General features: G+C 41.4%; 1 protein-coding gene across 5 annotated transcripts in view; it reads right to left on the reverse strand.

Moving 5' to 3' along the window:
* The window catches only part of tenm1 (teneurin transmembrane protein 1), a 158,580-nt gene that overhangs the window by 125,912 nt on the left and 15,585 nt on the right, over nucleotides 1-17,083 (reverse strand). For 3 of the 5 annotated variants that reach the window (XM_067518553.1, XM_067518550.1, XM_067518551.1), the window contains exon 3: nucleotides 15,596-15,931. The exons of the other annotated variants lie outside the window; for them this stretch is intronic. In XM_067518553.1, the coding sequence (XP_067374654.1) occupies nucleotides 15,596-15,931 (336 nt within the window). The remainder of the gene's footprint in view (nucleotides 1-15,595; nucleotides 15,932-17,083) is intronic. 5 annotated transcript variants of the gene reach the window in all.

Raw genomic sequence — 17,083 nt, forward strand, 5'->3', positions numbered from 1 at the left:
TCTTTGTCTTTAGTGTGGTTTGGTGGTCAAATGGAATTCAGATCAATTAATCTGAGATCAGGTGATTGGCAGTGAAGCAAACCTTTTTAACCCTTTGGGTTGCTTAAATACAGTAGATGAGAGCTGAGTGTTTAGGATCATTATCCTCATCATCATCCCAATGATGAATTGTTGTCCAATAAGATTTGAGTTACAATATCCAGCTGAATCCAAGTCCACTCAATGTTCTTGTTTACCTCTGCATTCATCCTGTTGCATCCATTAGCAGTGGAATCACCAATAAATGCCAGTGTGCTACTTTAGCTTTGCTGGCAGCCATACTGTACATGTCCAAGCCACAAAAGAACCAACATCACATTTGACAGATGAGTTAGTATGCTTTAGGTCATGAGCTGTTCCGGTTATCATCATCATTACTGACAACCAATATGTACGCCTACATCCCGAAGAGCATTCTTCTTACAGTCATGATGGAGTTTTTTCTTCATTATGCAAATTATTATCAGATCAGCACTTGTGCTCCTCGGCCTACCAGTTTGCCATTTTTTAGACTGCCCATATTTGATATCTTCATCTAAAGTTCTGTTATTTTTATACATAGCTTCTTCACTTGTATGGTGACCTCTTTACTCTCCATTCGACAGAGAACTCCACCTCAATCTAAAGAGCAACTCAATCAATTTCTGAGCACTGTGTTAAAATGGCTTTGTCACCCCGGTAGTTTTTTCCACGTTGATGTATTACAGCTGAGACATGGCAATTTAATGTGCTATCAATTATTTTATTTTAAATCCACTGTGTTGCAGCACAGAGCCCAGAGAACTAAAACTGTGTCACTGTTCAAATGAAGAAAAATAAATTTTTTGTTATTTGTTCGCACAAAGCCAAAATGTTTTTTTTAGATCTTGTCTTCAATGATTGTGAATATAAAATGTATATCTTCTAGTAGCTGAATTTTAAAAACGTAAATATCTTAACAAGAAAGTAATTATTGTTAAAAAAAAACAGGCTTGTATGACATAAGGGGTAATGATAATTCACATCACAGATAAACAAAGGCTTTAATTTATAAGTATATTAGGTTTTGACAATGTAAATTATGTGCTATGCTAAGGTACATTTACGAATGAAAGCTTAATTATTACGCCAAAATGTTTTAGAGATGAATCACAGTGAACAGCATAATCACATTTCAGGATAACATAGCACATAGTTTAGATGTCAAATCCTTCTCTGGCACATCACACCATTCCCATAAAAATCACAGAACAATTTGACTTGCAAGTGACTTTACACCAAATTTAATGTAATGACCAATTTAGAAAAATAGCGAATACAGTAGTTTTTACAAAGACAAAGCCTTTGTGACGTGGGTTGCTGGGAATTGGTGTTCTGAGTAATCCATCAGTACAGCTAAATTAACTGCGTAGAAACAACCCTTCCGGTCTGGGGCAGAGCTGTAGCTGGACAAGCTGCACCATGTTCCTGGCATGCTCCATTGATGAACACTGCAGCGTGGAGCACTGGCTGAACGCCTCTGCTAGAGAGACCTTTTAGGATTTATAGGAGCATTAAGAGTAAAATAATTAAGACAGTAAAGGTTTTTGTCAGTGCTTGATTTGGCTAAACCTCGGATGAACCTTGTGTCACCTTCTTCCTTCTGTTTACTGCTTACCGAAGCCATTGCCAAGTAAAACTATGAGGTTTATACATCTTATACACTCATTATGTGCCAATTAATCTTTCGATCACTCATAAAATATTTTCTGCTATAGGCAAGGTGTTGTCTCCTAGGAGTTCGGTCTGTGCTTATTGACCCACACCTTGTTATTTTTTTCTGTAATATTCTTACTTTGACTGGTCTTCTCTTTCAGAACAAAAAGAAAGAAAAGAGAGAATTATAGTATAAAAGCTTTTGCCTTGGATGCACCCTGTACAGTAACAATACAGTACAATTTCTTGTAAATTGATTTTGTACATTTCAAAGGCACAGTAGTGCACCCAAGTGTTGGAAATGACCTTTAAATGCATGTGGCATTAAGCAAAAGTGAGAAAATCTGTGTGAAACCCTTTTTTGCATGTTTCAATGAACAATGAACATTTACCCCTACATCACAGTCTGTGTGACTGCTAACTCCTACTATTGATCTGAGGAGGCAGTAAACAAGCTATGTGCTTCTCATTGACATAATCCTGCTATACAGGTGACCCCACAGCTAGCTGACAAAAACAAGAGCCATGCTGCTTTCCCACACATGAACTGGCTGAACTGGCACCAAGTTTTCATCTTTATATATCTCATGAGAAGCCATTATGTTACACCTGCACCACGTGCTCTTTGGTAAAAACGCAAACTCCTCCTGTTTACCTCCATTTGAAAGTGTTCGGTGTTTTCAGGTATTGACTGTGAAAACGAATTTCCTCTCAGAGGATAATAAAGTATCTGTCCACTTTACTGAGGTGCAGGGTTATTCTGCCTTTGTCAATAATATTCGTGTAGATGTGTTTTCTCTGCTATACTGCAGCACCGGGGACTAGTCAATATCCCACAATGCACCTCTGACCTGTGGGCAAACCTGCCTCACTCTTCCTTTCAACTTCCGATGGACATTGATTTTCTAGCAGCTCTCGCTCATGTATAAATGTGGCAATTGAGGAGAAGTGAATAGGGTGTCTTTTAAGAACAGATCAGGTGCTTTGAGTAGATAAGAAAATACAGAATATTATCTCAACTGCAACTAACTCGCAACAATACAAATCTAAGAAGCATTCTAGAATTCTAAAAACAGCCAGAACAAGAATTTTGTGCCGATGTTTTTGGTCTATTGATCACAAAATACAGTGTGTAAATGTAAGGAGTGTTACACCATGGATGCATGATATGTTAGGTGCTATTCTAGGGTGAAAGTGTGTGTACAATATGTGTGTGCCTGTTTGTATGTGTGTATTAGTGAGAGAAGGTGGTATCTAGGTCTGTGTGATGAATCTGTTTCAGTGGCAAGCAAGGTGCTGCGAGCAGCATGCCGTCTGTTAATTCACATTCGCCGCGGGTGGTTAGAGTCTGTGGCTGATGATACTGGGAGGTGTTGAGAAAAGAAGGGAGAGAGGAGCGAGAGAGATGACAAATTAACAAAAGCTATGTGCAGGGATGATCCCTGATGCCAAACATTGGCAAAACAAATTTTTAAGTATATGTATAACACCCTGACATGCAATGGTTCACTTCTAGCTGCATACTAGTAAATAATTGCACAAAGAAAAAAAAAGCTTGAAAATTGCACACTGCTGCAACTTGAAAAAAAAAAAAAAAATCAGCTTTACCGAAATAAAATAAAATAAAAAATCAGCTCAACGTGCTGGAGTGTAAAGCCACTCTTCGCTTGTATAAGTAAAATTAGCTGGAGCAGCAATCTCAGCTGGAGAGGTTTTGATCTCTCAGCCATCATGTCTTCATTAAAGTATTAACTGATGATTGCAGCACCACCAACCAGCCTTGTTTACTTCAGCAGCGATTATAGACCGTGTTGCATCCAAACAGTCGTCATCCTCCTCATCTGTGATAAACCTTCCCCATACAGACTTGCCTCTCATGGCCATGCAACGATCACGAGTACATTCATCTATAGATTTCACTCTCCATGTTTTCCCTCTCTGCCTCTGGCCAAATGTTAGCTGTAATCGTGCATCATCCTGTATTCATCCCACTAATGTACCATACAACTGCATATACATACATTTGATACATCATACATCTCACCCGCTGGCCGCTCTCGCTCTTTCTTCACTAACCCCTGCCTGATATATCAGGAAAAATCCATGCAGCTATAAGACAGTCCACATGTAAATGGCTCTTGCATAAGCCCTGCCCCCTCAAGTTCACATCGCAGGAAAAAAAAAGTAGCATTACCCTGGGATATGAAGACAAGACGATGTAGTTAGTCCAAAGCAAGAAGATTTATGTTTAGTTGCTATTTGGATCACTGTGTGTTGCACAGGTAAAAATACAGCTCTCGAACTGGTTTATAGCAGCTGCCAGCCTTCTGTTTTCTATCGTGTAAAGCAGAAAGAAAAGATACTGCTACATCACCCACATCGCATAAATCAGGCATGAAAGCATAATGGTGAGAATTCGACTGAGGGCAACCAGGGGCAAGGGCGGACATATGAGATATTACTCTTACTCATTCTTTCTCCCTGTGTTTCCTGTACTCCGTCTGTGTGCTGACCCATCTCTGGTGCTGACCCAAAAACACTAGAAAAAAAAAAAAAAATAAGAAAGAACTGCATCCACCTATTGTCAGCCGCATACCCCATTATCTCTCTCTCTCTCTCTCTATCTCACTCTGCAGCTATGAGGGGGCTCGGCTGCTGGCTTCCCTGAGGTGATCATCGCTCAACACGTCTCACAGCCTAGACTCATTTCTGCTCATTCTCCAAATCGTACAGGGATCTTTCCTGCTCAGGCAGAGTTGCAATTGTTCTCTTTATTCCAACGGCAGATAGAAAAACAATAGATGAATGTACCTTGAATGCAACACCATTTCCTCCAGAGGGGCAAGGAGAACTTAAGAGTCATTAGAGCATATCCACTTGGTAGATCCTTGATCAGGTTACACACCTCGAGGTTACAGATGGACGAAAGGCGAATCGGCTTTCACTGTGTGCCAGAGCTTCTCACCTTCAGGCTTCAGCAACTCAGTTTTTCTCCAAACCAATTAATGGAATCCAATTTTCCCTTGAGAACCCAATCGTAGTTTAACACTCATAAGTAGGAACAACAGGTCTTTTGAACTTGAATTTCTTTAACTTGTCATTTTTTAGCTTTTTTAAAATACACAAACACAAAAGCGAAACAGCAAAATGAATAATCTGTAAAGTTTGTCAGCTTTATTTTAGCTCCAGACATTAACACATCTGTGAATCTTATTGCCTACAGTAATAGCTTCATCCAGGATTAGGTTTTATTTGTGCCTCCACATCAGCAGCAGTCTTTTCAGTTTGGAAAAGTTAACATTCTTAAATACCCGGTGGCCATAATCATTCATAACATTCTTGACTAAGCCAAAAGCAGCACTTTCAACCATCCTGGGAAGCTACGACTGTCTGAAGTCAAACACAAAGATTCAGCATTTAAAAAGTACTATACATTTCTGTCATACACATCTGCCACTGTTATTGTTATAAAATACTCCACGTGTTCCAGGTGAGAATGAAATGCTTGACAGGAATGGCGACAATAACAATAAGGGGTGAAGCTTTTCCTCTTGAGGTTGAAACAAAAGTAGCATTTGGCCTACTTCAACAGGCACACATAAAACGCAAGGCTATTACAAAGGCTACAGTACATAAACACAGCTCCCTCTGAGTAAAATGAAGTCCATTCATTCATGATACACATTACAACCACTTCCAGCACCTCCTCATTTACTTGAATTTGATTATTCTCCTTTTATTTCCTGCCTTCCCTTTCCTAATGATTACTTGCAATTTCTTTATTACTGTGCCCCTTGTAATCATAATGATTCATGTTGAGTTAATCTACTGTTTGCAATTATTTCATTGAGTCAGCTAAAGCTTATAAAGTTACAGTAAGTTAACGTATAGGTTTGCCTACACTTGCTCTTTCTACATTTCGCTCTCTGGTCTCTTCAGCATATGTGTGTATATGTGTGTAGTATTGGCCACCGAGTGCACTGAATATTCTGCACCTTGGCCAGACTCACAGCACCGGCTGGTGCGATCTGATTCAGCTAGTACACACATTGGAAAAAACATCTGTTTGCAGCAAAATATGCTTGTGCATAGACATGAGTACAAAGTGCACAGTCACTTAGAAAGACATGGACACACACACACACACACGCACACACACACACACAAACACACACACATAAACTCTATCTGGAAATGGCATTGAGCATCTGTTTGGATGGAGCTAACACATTCAGTTTTGTGAAACACTGGCAAGAGCACCGTATTGGCCATGAGAAGCTTTTCTACTGCAGCAGGGTGACTAGGTGACCGAGCAATCATCCAATTGTCTGATCACCCCATCCATGCATGTGCGCACACACACACACAGATGCACACACACACACTCACACACACGCACACACACTAAACCGCATCCACCACAATGAAAATTCCTTTCCACCCCTCCCTCTGACCACCACATTGTTTTCCCAAGTCACCCATAAAATGCACATGCTTGTAATGGCATTGTGAAACATTTGAAAAAGCTATTTCTTTAACAGCGTGATTATCTATCTGGTGTTAGTGCGATCTATCTAGCAATGTAACTGGGCATGCTATTAATGCCCTCTATTCTGGCACAGGTGGCAGCTGTTCAGAGGACATGCAAAGGATAAAAAAAAGACTCTGCAATTTGATATATTTGTGAATTTATTTCCTTGTGTACACAATTCAATCTTACCCACACTGTGACTGCATATCAGTGAATCTTAAGCACAAGAAGAAAGTGGTCAATCACATACACTGTGACGTGCACCAGTGAGCACACACGTACACTAGAAGCTAAAAATATGCACAGCCTGCGTGGATGTTGGGAGGCCTTGGGATAATTCCACATATTTTAAATATGAAGGTGATGTCTTGTGCCAATCTGTCATGCCTCATTCTAACAAATGCGTTTCTTCAGGGAGTGCCAGTTTAGCATTTAGCATATACATATATCACATCTATGTCAGATGACAGAAGTTCCCTATTTGTATTGCTGACAGCTTGGTTGGGGCCAAGTTGTAAGAGTGTGTGATGTGTTTGTGTGCATGATTACTGTGAGAAAGAGAGAGAGAGAGAGAGAGAGAGAAAGAGACAGAGACAGAGATGGGAACTACACAGTAGCAGAGAGAAAAAGACAGAGGACTCAAAGGCAAAGTGAGTTACGCCGAGGCCTTGAGGAGTTTTCTGTTATTTACATATACATATTCTGGTCACCCCAGATCCCTACCCTCATCAAGAGAAGCCAATTAAAACTCTCGTCATTTAATGTTTACCTTAATTAACCGTAACAATTAATGGCTTTCCAAAGTCCTGTTGTGGCTTTTTCAATTAAAAGCTGCCTGTGACAAAGGTTCCAATCCAATCCAATAAATCATACAGACAATTCTCTAGTGAGAGGAAGAATTCCATCCCAGGGTTAAGTGAATGAGTGAAATAAGCTCATATATCATTTGTTTCATTTTGTTTCTTTTTTTTTCCATGTTAGTTTAAGTTTCAACTCACACCCTACATTAAAAGATGTGGACAGCTTCTCCTGTAGGCTGAGCAATTTCCTGTCGGTGTGTTCACACGTGTGCCATGTGTGCGTAGGTGTGCGGCCAGTCCCACCAGCAGCCCTCACACTGGTCAGCAGATTGTTGGGTGAGACCCAGTGGACCATTAGCTGTCCATAGTTGCCATGGCTGAGAGCTGATAATGACAGGTGGTGTACACACCCTGGAGGTCTGACAGTCTCAGGGCACTGTGCCATGTAACAACAGCCTTTACTACTGCCACCATGTCTGTGGTGGCAGCCTTTAACACTGGCACTGTCACAGCCGTGGCAGAAGAATGCCTGGCAGTGTCATGACGGCTGCGTCAAAGCAGCAGCCATTACTACAAGCAGTTAAACTAAAATGGCAGCGATTGTTAATGCGGGGAAAACCACTACACTGTCATTACTATCACTGACATCCTCTTGGCAAATGCTTTCAAATCCCTACGCAGGCTCAGATGACAATTCTGATTATAAGATTAACAATGAACCTGTAGGTTTGTTATTCAGATGAGCCTTTCTTTTCGCAGCAAAAGCCTGCTCAGCGACAGGTCCCATTAATGCAAACTGAGGATGTTAATATGCAGGATATAAAGGTCTTGATTTGCTTACTTTTATTTTCCTTATTCATCACTGTTGAATCAGGTTTTAACCCGATCCATTGAAGCCAGCGTCTTTTCTCTGTCCCTGCTCAGCAACACTTCAGGTAAACAGAAATACAAAAAATATATATTTCCACAGAAAAATAAAAAATAAAAAAAATCCTTTTTCCCTTTATAACAACAATTTCCATGCCAATCCAGCTGTGTTGTGGCTGCATTTTCCACAACCCCTCCAAAATACACACCCCTCTGACCCCTCACACAAAACACTGAGAGCATGTGTGGGCACCGCAGTGAACCCTCTCAGCCACTCTCCCCCAGTGTAGAACACTCTGATTTTCACTAATCTCTCGGTACACCCTCAGGGCTATTGTTTCTTTCTGCTGTGAGCTTATTCATGTGCCACTCACCGTGCTCCCTGCTCATTTTAATACTCCAACAGTGCTGGGAGCCAAAAACAGTTTTAAGCCTGGTTATTTGGCTATTTATTAAAACAAAAACTGCTCGCCTCTCACCTTCCCAGCATTGTAGGTGATTGTGGCATTGTGTGGGATATGACCGCCTATTAAAATGGCAAGTAGCAGCTGGACTCTGTGATGTTTCCATCACACAGTTTATGTATACAGACAGCCTGTAGGCAGCCAGTGGACAGCATGAGATGAAAGCTCTGTACGGCTGATGTTCTGATTTGATGACTGTTGCCATGGCACCGAGATGAGAATGAAGGAGGAGCATCAGCATCCACAGAGGGGGAGACAGAAAATTATCCCTCTCTATCTATTTCTCTCCTTCCTCCAACTGCACACACACACACATGAACACACATCCCTAACCCCCCATTAACCAGTAGTACAGTCCAGTAGGTCTTCCTTTGGATCAGTGAGCTGTAAAGGTCCATCATTAGGACAACCGGGTGGGGTCCAACATTCTGACAGCTTGTCAAGAACACAACCCTGCATGGCTAACTATGGATGAGACTGCTATTAAAGAAGAGGAAAACCACACAACTGCACTGTTGCTACAATAAGGCACCTGGTGGATTCATGGGAGCTCTTCGGCCTTTCCTGGATGGCTGAATGGGCGGTTCAATAAAAACGGTTTCTGGCTCCAGCGGACGTGTTTATAGCATTTCCTCTGGCCAAGCACAGCACTAGGGTTAAGTTGATCATCTCTCACTCTGGTAAAATAGCCAGGGGAGTCCGTGTACCACTAGATCAACTCTACAACTTAAAGACCCTAAACGTTACAGCTCAGATGATCGATATGGCACTGAGCAATGTTCTTTACGAGCTAATAGACAAATCTATTCCTGCGAAACCCCTTGGGCCTTGGGAAGGCAAGAAGGGAGTTAGAGTATGCGACTGTTTGCCTGGCGTTACCACTTAGCCCTCTGCCTCCACGCACGCACACACAGACACACCAGGGATCTTAGATAGGACACAAGGATGCAACTTGTGTGTTTGTGCATGTCCATATGTGTGGTTGTTTTGGCACATCTGCAGATGATTCTATCTCTGAGGGTATTGTAGTTTCTGGATTCTCTTATCACTGGTGCAGAGCTGCCAAAAGGAGATTTGTGTCCTCCAAGATCAGAAGGAGGAGCAACATATAAAACACATTTCATTCCCATTGCTTAAATGCTCTTATCTGACCCTTGTGGATAACAGAGCTTACATGAAACATTTGTGATTCCCTCACTATCTAATTAAAAGTCCAGATTGCCCATTAAATGTCAGAATTGCATCATAAAGTAGAGAAATCCTGAAAATCTGATTCCCATCTGAAATCTAATTCTGTGTAAAGCACCTGTTGCTATTTCACTGGGTTCCATCATACCATCTACATGGTCTTTATATTAATTTTTTTTATTTTTCAATTAATTAAAACAAGATTAAACCGAAACGTCGCTCAAGTTTTCTGATGATGGCTCTTTATTATTATGTGCAATGTCTTTACCTGCCAGCAGGCCTTTCTGTCTTCCCATCTTCTCTGTGCCCTCCCTCGGTCTTCCTCTGTGCTGAATGCTTGCTCATTAAACCATACGGTCAGTTTTTCACTCCACTCTCCCACCCTCTGTCTTCACACGCTTGCTAACCTTCTGCAACACCTATTTAAACACAGCTTGACCAAACTTGACCGCAAAAAGTTTGGCACATCATTACAAAAAAATAATGGGCTGTGTTCATAAAGGATATGAGGCCTTTCTATGACATTGTGCAGTCCCCAGGGCCCTTGAACAACCTAGTTTATGTTACAATTATGTTTAAGGTAACATTCATGCTTGTCTTATTTTGAGACAAGGACAAGAAAAAAAAAAGGCAGAGAAAGGTAGAGAACATTCATTTCGCTTATCCTTCATTTATTAAACAACAATATTATTGGAAGTGGAATTGGAAGTTACTGAGTAGAAAATTAGAAAACAATTAGACAGTTATCTTCTCATGCCAAGTATGTGTTTGATTTAACAATTTTTAGAAATTAACTATTTTCTTTTTTAATCAGACAATTTGGCAAATTGTTCTTTCTGAGCTATTTGTGAAGTCTTTATATTACTTGTTTTAGCCTAAGCACCAGTCCCAATGTTCAATTTACAAAGATTTAAAATAGAAAATTGTAGCAATTTTTTAAGATTTGAGATGATATGGCAGCTAGTAGTTTGTTGGCAATTTTCCTATCCCTCTTGGAAATTTCACATTTGCAAAATGCATATTTTACACATGAACAAAGAAATGAATCCTTGGAAGAAAAATCTGCTCACATCGAATTCAAGAGGCACAAGCTGTCAAGTGTAAATAAATTCATGGCTGATGGAAATATTAAGGATGGTGAAATGACATTGTTTCTGTTAATTGTTACATCGCATGATTTTTAATAATATTTAACATCCTGCATTTATCTACTACCAGCCTGCCATCAGCAGCATTGAATTGAAATGGAGTGCAAATGTGGATTATGATTTATCTACATCTGGTTTGTGCTGTTTTAAGTCATTGGATACTATCATGTTGCGCTTTTTTCTCTAAATCTAGCAGTAATACAGTCTTACTGCTTGGTCAGGTCAACAGATGTGGACTAAAACAGCTTAACACAGAGGAATAACATCCATTTTGAAGAATGTTTTTCAGAGCTAAGCTTTCATAAGTCTTGATTGCTAACTCTGGGACTCCAAATGTTTGAGGCAATTTAAAAACCCATTTTCTTCAAACCATTATCTGCAGGGTATGGAGGAAATGGAACAATCAAACCTTTCTAATATATTAATTTAGCACTATGATCAGACAGTTATAAGGGAGTTGTCAAGTTTTAAAAAGTAATGGACGACCTGCGGCCAATCAGAATCAAGTGCTTACTCAGCCCATGGTAATTACACAGATATTTGCATTTTAGCGCAGAAAGTTATCTACCATAATGAGTGATAGAGCCCTTCAGTGGACTGCTGTTTGCCTTAAAACCCTTTCTGCTCAAAGGACGACGTATGAAAAGTACAGGGATGTAAAACCAGGAGGCTGTCTGCTACATGCCAATGTGTCAATCCCAGAAGTGGAGGGGAAAAAAAGATAAGCTAAAAAGACAGACAATAGGCTGTGGTAAATCTGCAACTGATTAAACTAATGAAAAAGTGGTCAATTAATTAGCATCTCATTATAGGACAGTGTAGTAACTCAGATAATACAGCTAATGTAGTTTTTTTTATTATTCCACACTGCAGCAATTCAGAAGATTGACACCAAATCTATCTGCTCCGCATCTCTCTCATCAGCCACCCTCCTCTCTGTCTCTAAGCATTTATATAGCCCTTAATGGTCACCAATGACAGTGAAGAATTTTCTCGTTGATTATAGGGACAGTTCAACATTCTGGGAAATATTTACCTACGGGTCTTTGCTGAACTTAGCATGAAGTTTGAGGAACTTGGGCTGATGGAAAAACCAACTAGTTCCAGACAGCTGAGATGTTACACACTGAAAGGATAAACTAACGTAATAAAGAGTTATTGTGACAAACAATGTGTAAATTCCTCTAAAACCATATATATAATTTTTTACTTTCGTTTGATTAATAATCGAACTAACAAGAGCCTAGTTTCTCTACGTTTCTATGCCGATAGCTAAAAAAGTTAAATGCATTGTCTTGCTAGTTTTGTCAGCCAACTCGACCGTCGCGTTGTTATTAGCCCATATTGATGGTTCAGTAGTTAACCTTGTACTTACAGTCACTAAGTAACTAGCACTTGTATTTTAACCCAACTAACAATCTTTCTCTAAACGTATCCTGCACATGTCTCAAAACCTAAACAATTGTGGTCTTTACTCCTAAACTTAAGACCTTCACTGTAGCTCCACATTCGTTTGGTTACTGCAACAATGGTCAAATGCCCAACCATGTGGATAATAAGACTATTATAATGCATGATAGCATCCTGAAAATACTAGGAGCTAATGTTGCTTATTAACATAAATTATGGCCTGATAAGATCTAATATTTGATCAAAGAATCAACAGGGAGGTAACTTCCCGACCGGATGCACGTGGTGACTTTTAAGACCTCTTCTGCTGTTTTTTTTTCCTCACAGAAATGACCAGCGACAAGTCTGGCAACTTTCAGTTGAAGTTTTAATTGCTTTCCTTCAAGGACAGGGACTATTTTTCAGTCAAAGGGGTTTGTGTGGCTTTGCTTCTCTGAACTGTCTGTGCTCAGTGTGAGGGGGAGGACAGCAGCATGTTCAGTCCACAAGTCAGCAGCCAGACACATGAATGAGATATAAATATGTATAGGCTAATTACCAATCACTCTTCTCTATTGCTTCTAAAGATCACTGCTTTTTTGTGAAATTTAAAATAAATATAAATATGAAAATACTTACTTAGCTTAAATGTATATTTCTGACACTTTCAACATCTTAGCCCTTTCTTGTTTAAATATGACAATTCCCTCATGTTTCAAGCCATGTCTGAATTTGGTGGAGAAGAAATGTTCTGATCTGCAGTCTCAGCCCTAATCCCATTGCTGTCCCACACCTTTGGGGTTGTCAGTCTAAGGGATGGACTGGAACACCAGCTATGAAACAGGCCTTATCGGCCGAATTTACTGCCCGGCCAAACTGATTTGTCGTGCATAATTCCTGGAGCCCAGTTCCAAACCTTCGCAGAAAGCATCCCTGCATAGATGTTTTTGATTCAGCTATAGTTTAACACATTGGGGTGTCCATATACTTTTGATAATATAGTCAGCTTGTGCGTATGTGTGTGAGTGTGAGTCAGCAGTAAACTCTAGCTGAACTACGCTTTGCCTTTCTACTGCCAATCTCCTCTGTTCCAACAGTGCACTGATGACAATTCGGGTGTTGATGTTTCCTGAGTTTGTCAGCAGGTCTGACTGGCACTTGAGAAAGCCTACAGCCTTCCTCGAGGGAGGTATCACAGTTGGACATGTGCCCCCCACCACCCCATCAGACATACACACACCTACACACACAAATTGACACATGAAAGGGGATATAGACAGACATCTGGACAAATGTTGCTTCACTCACAAACCGAATCTCTTTCTTCTTTACATTTTCTTAATCTGTCTTTCCGTCTTTCTATTTTTCTCACACTCAAATCCATCACTCTTGCTCACACACATAAATACACACACTGACTAAATTGACTTGTCAGCTTCAATCAGACCAGGAACAAAAGAATTCCTGCCAGTTCGAAGCTGACATCATTAATGGGTTTGGGAGGGGGCGAGCTCTGAAGACAAAGGGAGTGCAAGGTCGGGCCGACTTAAAATGCACTTTCATTTTGGCAGGGACGTTAGCGTTTTGATTCCAGCCCCTTTACGCCAACATCTTTTTCGCGAGTGGCTCTAACTTTCATTATCGCTGGGAACAGAGAGGTGTGTGAGACTTTGTTGTGCTGATGGAGAGAAATGTGACATCCATAATGCATTTCCTACTAGAGGATGCCACGCATGGACACACCTGGCCACGTGTCAGAGAGAGATGGACAGGAAGGAGGATGAGAATAAATGGGGTGCCGGAGAGGGAAGAGGAAAAAGGTTGCCAAGGAAAGGATACTAATGCAAGCAAAAAGAAACAGAGGAAAGTGGTAAAGTGTGAGTGAGAGGACGAATATGTTCTTGAGGGAGATCGTGTCAAGGTTTGGAGAGCCAGAGGACACACCGTACATATGAAATCCACACATAAACCAGCTTTCCTGGAGCACTGTAGCAGCAAAGCCAAATGCTTTGAACATTTAAATCCTTTCCTCTCACTTCTATGACTTCATCCATCCTCATTTGCCTCTGTCTCTTATGTTGCATGCCCATCTGCCTGCAACCCCCCCCCCTGCTTTTTTTTGCAGCATTCATTCTGACCCGGGATAAAGATGGAGTCCCTCATCTCAAATGGTAATAACTTTGGTCCATATGCACACAGCCATCACAAATTGATTACCGTGTAATGCTGCCGGCACTCCCACTCTCTCTCACACTCACTCTCTCTCCTCTTCCATGGTGACTTTGCAAGAGGCCGACTCCATATCCAATCTGGCTGTCATTAAACAGCACCCTTGGGTCTATTCCCAAACGTAAACAGGCACATCTAAACCCGTCTTTGCTTGATCCTTTTCTTACCCTGTCTAAGTCTTCTCCTTTTGCCACCATTTTTGTCCCACACTCACTCGAAACCAGCTTCTCCTTCACCTGTTTTACCCTCAACCACTCATTCCCTTTTATTCTCATTCTAATTATACCATTACATTACCATTTCTATTCTCTCATTAGCATTTTCGCTCTCCCTGTCTCCTATTCTTCCCCTGTCTAATTCTCTTTTTTCTGTCTCTCTCTTCAGTGTTCACCCTTCCCTTTCTCTGCCACTGAGTACGTTCCACCTTTTTTGCGGCACATAAACAGACAGTGCCCTTGGGGATTGGTTGAAGAGCTCTGTCTTTGTTTGTGTGCACCTCTAACTAACTCTCCATCTGCAGGGATCCCAGCCAAGTCCAGCAGTGCAAGACAGATAGCTGGCTCCATCCCAGACTCTTCTCTAGTTGGCCCCATGTCTTCACCCCTGCCTCTCAACTTCTCCTTCCTTCCAGGCTGTAGTCTTCCCACAGAGGCAGTTGTTAGCTGCCCTCGGGCAGCCAGTTAGGTACTGTAGAAACTCAACCCCTACACCTGCTTCTCTTAAACCAAAATCTGCCTCAACTTGAGATAGGTATTTAATCCTTTCCAAGCTATATGCTGTGGATGTTCGTCACCGGACTTTCCCCAAGCTCCATCCCCAGTCAACCCCAGGTTCACCTCCAACACGAGCTCACTTCAGAGACTAAATAACCAATAGCACATTTCTGTATTTAGTCACATCAAAGAGCCTTCAAAGAGAGAGGAACTTAAGCATTAGCATTAGTTTGAAAACTGAGTTCCAATCACGTAATTGCCCAAGGCTCTAACTTAAACCTTGAAAGGAGTTATGTTTTATGTTTTTTACTCTTTGCATTCATTGGCAATATATTTCCTCCTCTTAATAATATGAAAGTGTAAGGGTGCAAAGAAGAAAAAAAATGCACATCTAGCCTTTGGACACATGTATGTGCATGTTACTCACATGGACAAAAAAGAATCATCAAAGGTGAACTACATTGTCTGCTAGGCTAAAACCTCTCCTCTGAGTACTTAGCATAGTGATGGAGAATCCCTCGTGTACAGTATGAAGGGAGGTTGTCTCACTCACCATTGTCAGGCTCAGATTTCCTGTCATGCTCGGTGTCAGTAAGAGAGAGGGCGGAGTTGGCGCGGCTCGTGAGGCAGGAGCTCTGCTCAGACTTGAGGCCGTGCATCCACATGTGCTGCAGCCCGTGAGCGGGAGACGGGTCCACCTCCGGCTCTGTGTCCACATCTGAACCCACCCCCAGGGAGTAGCCACGGCTGTGAACATGAGCAGCCGGTCCGGAGCACAAAGCTTCCTCCTCCTCCTCCTGATGCTGCTGCTGCTGTTGTTGCTGCTGTTGCTGTTGGTGGATGTGGTAGTCTGGGCTCCTCATCTGCCCAGCTTTACAGAAGTCTAAATCTAGGAGGAGGAGGAGAGGGGAACATGCGGACTGAGATGTACACACAGATGCAAAGCGTTAAGCCTCTTATACCGGCGTGTTTTTATTTGCTTCAACAACTAAGCTGACCAGGTGTGTGTTAGACGGAGGCATTTACAAGCCAAACACGAAAGTACTCCCAAATTATGTCAAGAGACACGCTGATATTTGAGCAAGCACTTATTAAAAGTATTGCAGCACAAGTCCAAACCAAAATGCCACCCTCGATTTTTCTTAACCATTTGCAGTGAAGCTATATCCTGTTCGGGCTGCCTGATGTGTGTTATTGAGCTTGAGATGTATTGAACTGCTGCTCAAACAGAGCACTGATCTCATCTATATTCTCCTTGGTGGGGTGAAGAGATCAGATAAAGATCAAACTTTATTAATATTGACTCAGACTGAGGGAAAAATTGAGCCTCATATGCTTTCAAGTATTAGAACGCCCTCCAATCCCGGGCATCAACCTGTTATCTGAGAACATCAGATATACTGTGTTAGTCTTCTGGTTACACTTCAATTCAATTCAATTCAATTGAGCTCTGCCTTTTTTTTCTCTCCTGCAGAGTCAGTTGAGTAAATTTTCTTCCTTGCCACCTGAGTTTTCTGTTTAGAATGTATAAGTGGACGTGAAGGAACTGATGTAATTTTGGAGAAATCCAGGCATAAATTGAAATCTTCACAGATACCACTGTTGCCAGGTACCATATAGACTCTACCGAACACGGAGGAAAGAAACGAAAGACTTCCTCTCCTTCTCACTTAGTGCAGTTAATGTGTGTTAGGTCAGGTCGTCTGAACACAAACCACAGTGTTTTCAATAAAAGCCACAGTCCTGTTGACCACTCCATTGACCAGCAATGTGTCCTGCTGTGCCTGTTTGATGGGGTCAGGACCAACCGTGGCTCACACGCTGTTCTGCTGGAATTAAACCGGCGCAAGATTGGTCACCGCTGCACACTTCTGTTTAGCTCAAATTGGCTGCAAGAGGGCAGTTCAGGAGCAAATAGGCTATTTCCCTGTAGCAACAAACATGAATTGACTGTGGACCGAAAAGTCGTCTAACCACTTTGTTTTGAAATGTTTAATAGAAGAAGACTTTTTAGCAGGTGATTAGAGGGAAAGTCATGTTT

The sequence above is a fragment of the Channa argus genome, chromosome 10 (genome assembly GCF_033026475.1).
Source record: "Channa argus isolate prfri chromosome 10, Channa argus male v1.0, whole genome shotgun sequence".
NCBI classification, from domain to species: Eukaryota; Metazoa; Chordata; class Actinopteri; order Anabantiformes; family Channidae; genus Channa; species Channa argus.